The 4,427-nt window shown below is 37.3% G+C and overlaps 1 protein-coding gene across 1 annotated transcript; it reads right to left on the bottom strand.

Annotated features, from left to right (window-relative positions):
* Nucleotides 1–419: 419 nt before the first annotated feature.
* LOC133324319 (zinc finger protein OBI1-like) lies at nt 420–3,744 on the bottom strand. Its single transcript, XM_061533165.1, has 5 exons — nt 3,448–3,744; nt 3,027–3,392; nt 1,838–2,238; nt 671–1,776; nt 420–601 (listed from the first exon to the last, which is right to left on the bottom strand). The coding sequence occupies exons 1-5, from the start codon at nt 3,742–3,744 to the stop codon at nt 420–422; spliced, it is 2,352 nt and encodes a 783-aa protein (XP_061389149.1).
* Nucleotides 3,745–4,427: the final 683 nt, after the last annotated feature.

The following is a 4,427-nucleotide window of genomic DNA, read 5'->3' as shown; positions in this document are numbered from 1 at the left end:
GCATTTTTGTATGGCAGCGAAAAAATGTTTAACGATTTGACATCATGCCTATCAATAGATGGCGCTAAAAATATACCATTGCCAGTGTTGTAAAGTGAGAGAATATTGCGCCTAGAACTATGGTATTTATTTAAAAAAAATCCAATCCCAATAAAAAAACATCTTCCTAGCATTCCACTAAAAATATTTTCTTTCTTTTATTTTAATTTCATTATAAAATATAAAATTTTATATCATCTTACTTACAACTAATTAAGATAAAGTTATACAATTTGTGTGTGTGTGGCCTAATTTCTTCTTTTTGAATTAAGGCTAATACTACATTAAAAAAAAAATATGTCTACAACATACATACATAACTATGTAAAATAAAAAATAAACTAAAATATAAAATAAAAAACTATTTAATTAAAAAATGACTATGTGGTGGGAGGCGATGCCGAAGTCTTATTAAGCACTGCTGGAGATTTTAATTCCTCTGTGGTAGCGGCAACATTTGCTTTCAGTTTTTGATTGCGTTCATGGACACGTTGATGGCGTCGTAAATCACCGGCAACTCGGAACTTTTTCGAACAAGTATCGCACTCATAGGGCTTTTCACCTGGAATGGAGAGAGAAAAAATACACACACATTAGAATTCAACAAATTCATCCCCTTCTTCACACATACCTGTATGAATCTTCCGATGATTTTGTAAATAAGTCGACGCTCGAAATGTCTTTGTACAAAATTCACACTTATAATTACGCTCACTGGTGTGTATACGCAGGTGCACCACCAGTGAATATTTCCGCGAAAATGCCTTGCCACAAAATTCACATTGATGATTCTTTAGATTGCTATGTATCGATATGGTATGGTATTTGAGATCACCCCATTGACGAAATTTACGATTACAATGTTCACATTCGAATGGCTTGTCACCCGTATGGGTACGAGTGTGAGCCTTAAGGGCACCCACAGCAAAAAATGATTTGCCACAGATATCACATTGATGGGGTCGCAGACCCGAATGGGTACGATGATGATATTTTAGAGCATTACAGGAGTTGAAAATACGTTGACATTTATTGCAAACATAACGTTTACGTTTACCCTTGCCATCGACCGAGTTCTCCCCATCTTCGTCGCCTTCCTCACCTTCGGCCGCAAATTCACCATCTTCCGTTTCTTCGTCGTCGTCTTCTTCCTTGGTCTTGGCCACCAGACCAGTAGTTTCATTATTCGAATTGGGCGAAAGTGATCTAAAATCATCACTGTGACAATCATCATAAACCTCATCATCAACTTCACTGTGGGCCACTAGATGATTGGAGTCCCCTTGATAGGCAGGAATGTCGGTATTATTTTCAATTTTTATATGCTGAGGTTGTATCAGGTCAATATTATTGCTAAGTGTTGGCTGAGGTTGAGGAATATGAGGTTGCTGTGGTGGTAATGTTATTGGCTGTTGTTGGGGTGGTGCAGAGACTATAGAAGGCTGAGCTGCTGATACAATCGATGTCTGAGGTACGGTTTGCGTTTCATTGCTATTGTTCATGCCATCATTGGTTTCGGGAAATTGCAATCGTAGATCAGTTGGATGATGTAAAACCTGCCCGGATGGGTGCATTAAATCTTTTGGCATTAATTTCCCCACCACTGTCATATGATGATTATCTTGTGGCACAGTTGTTGGTTCGGTATTTAACATGGGCGCAAATTGACCCGAAAACAAAACATCACAAAATGGCTTGCCTTTTGTATCCATGCCATTGAAACAATTGTTATTAAACCTAAGGGAAGAAATCGGATAATTTAAAAACACAAATTGAAAAAGTATTTGCAGCGACTTACCAATGTGGCCTCACACCATTTGAAGTGGGTGTCATTAGGTCCATTGCATCACAGGTATCCTCAATTAGTACCTTATCCCGTATACCTTCCAGCATATCTTCTGTATCACTGAATTCTTCAGGCACTAGATTTTGTGAAGGCTGATGTGTTTGAGGTTGTTGAACTTGTTGTATGTGGGACTGATGATGGTGGTGTTGTTGTTGCGGCTGTTGCAGGGTATTATTTGCATTGTCATATGTATTATTGTAGACAACTTTCATATCGACGACACGTTCCACATGCGCCTGCATACCCATATCAACCACCACTCTACGATCTGTATGCACCACATTGTCCGCCGCTTGTGAGAAATTTTCAAAGGGAAAATGTACATCTTGGAAGACTTGATCAAGTCCATCAGTCTGAAAGGAAGAAGAGAAAAAAATTATAAGATCCTGGCTTATCAAAAAATATTTAAAAAACATTCCACATTTGTGGATATTATGGCACTTCTAAAAATGATGAATAACCTGGCGCTTCTTAAAATAATCACGATTATAAATTGCATGTCCTTCCACAAATATGTTAAAAAAAATCCATACCGACGCTTCGAAAAATATTTTGAAAAAATCCAAGCTGGTCCTTTAAAAAATCTTCGATTTGGAAACGCAGGTCCTTCAACGAAATATTAAAATAATTTTAAGAAATTCACGATTAGGGAACGCAGGACCATCGGCACATATTTAAAAATCTTCCGGTCCTGGATAAACTTCACAATTAGGGATTTGATGGTTGTTGTAACAGCCCTTTTGCTTTTACACAATAGGGCTGAGGTGACAGACGTGGGCCAAGTATAACTCGGGTCGTTTCCGATCGTAGACCCATCTATCGTGGAAACGGATTTGATGGTCCTTCATGATGTTAACATCTGCGCTTATGGATCAGATTTTTCTTTATAAAATATTCCAAAAGAGTTACGCTTAAAAGATCCGATGGTCGTTCATGTTATACGCTTTAGATCAGGTCTTTCTTAAAATTCTACCCTTATGAATCTGATGATTTTTTTAAATAACCTTTAAAATCCACGATTATGTATCTGATGGTCGTTTAAACAAATTTCGTAAACATTTCACGCTTTTAGTTCTGATGGTTCTTCAAAAACTATTTTTCGGTCATCTATTCATTGTTTTCTTAATATATTTATAATTACCTTTTTATCTATAGTACAAAGATTCGCAGCTGCCTCACTTTTTTCTGGGCCTAAGGCGTCGAGAGATGTTTTCATAGCTACCAATATATTATCGGGTGTTGATGGTTCATAATGTTGTTTGAGATGAGCAAAGAATTCCAATTGTGAACATGTCACATGACCGCACAGCTCACAACGGAATTGTTGTCCTCCAACGCCAACAACCAGTTGAGGTAATTTATGCTCCTCCAGAGGAACATTTAATTGTAGATCATCAACATCGTTGTGATTGATTTTTAGCTTGCGGGATATGCGTTTTTTGTGTGGCAACACCTTGCGTGAATCAAAACGTGATATGTCACAGTCATCATCGACAATGGAACCATCCTAAAGAAACGAACAAATTAATAAGAATGAACTGTTAGTTAATTCCAAGACTTACATCCATAGTTACACCACTACCATTTAACAGTAATTCTTGCACAACTTTGTCACCTCCGACTTCCACACTGCCCACACCATCTGCCGTCGCATAGGATTTATTCACGGGCATTAGGAAGTCATTATTTAAAGGCAGATATGTGGGTGATTTACGTTGTTCATTGGAATGATGGTGATGATCCTCTGTGGTAACGGGAAACAAATGGGCATTGTGAAAATGTAATTCTGGCGGCAAAGTATCTGCACCATTATGCGAGCCATTCGAAACCACTCCTTTGGGGAAATTTATTAAATCCATAATAAAATGATCGGGGGGTAAGAGGGCAGCCTGCAACGGAAGACACCATTAATGTTACAGAATACATAATTGCCTTGCAATGACTTACATGATCCATAAACTCCTGATCTTTACGCTGCATTATGTGATCGATGGCATCCATGTTGTTGTGTACCTCCTTGTGCACATATTTGCGTTTAAGGAGCTCCTATAATGTGGGACAAGAAGTAGTAGAAGTGAAAAATTCCATGATGAACACTAATCCCACTTACCATTTCATTGGCTTTACAATGGTCCTCGAAACCATTGTAATCATTTAATTCCATTGCCGCAGACACCAGTTTTCTTGTTAATTGCCACTTTAGGTCGAATTTCTTTCCTAAATTAACGCAAATAAATAAAAACTTTAGCCCAGAAATAAACAAAATAAATAAGAATTAAGAAAACCAGCCGAATTCTGTGAGAAATGTCAAAATCAGCCGAGAGTGTCAGAGGCCGACCTCAACAGACCATACAATCATTAATAATTCTACTTGTATTTGATAAATCCTTACCTTAATTTTGTTATTTCTGAAGTCGCACTGTTGTCTTTATTATGTGCAACATTGATTTGACTTAAATTTATTGTCTTTTATTCGAGTTTATGTATTATTGTCGTTGTTTGTTTATAATAAAATGTGAATGAATGTTCTTGTAAACATTGT

Source organism: Musca vetustissima, unplaced genomic scaffold, assembly GCF_032173495.1.
Source record: "Musca vetustissima isolate MV318-11 ecotype Yass unplaced genomic scaffold, APGP_CSIRO_Mvet_v1 utg597340, whole genome shotgun sequence".
Classification (NCBI taxonomy): Eukaryota; Metazoa; Arthropoda; class Insecta; order Diptera; family Muscidae; genus Musca; species Musca vetustissima.
Note: the sequence above shows the minus strand (reverse complement) of the source record. Positions and strands in the feature narration are given on the sequence as shown.

What these genes read in the sequence shown, in the direction of transcription:
- LOC133324319 (XM_061533165.1), bottom strand. Translation starts at nt 3,744, where the DNA reads ATGGATTTAATAAATTTCCCCAAAGGAGTGGTTTCGAATGGCTCGCAT. An exon ending in TTTGTACTATAGATAAAAAG is followed by an intron (nt 2,239 to 3,026) that starts GTAATTATAAAT and finishes TCTTCCTTTCAG; the next exon opens with ACTGATGGACTTGATCAAGT. An exon ending in AATGGTGTGAGGCCACATTG is followed by an intron (nt 1,777 to 1,837) that starts GTAAGTCGCTGC and finishes TTCTTCCCTTAG; the next exon opens with GTTTAATAACAATTGTTTCA.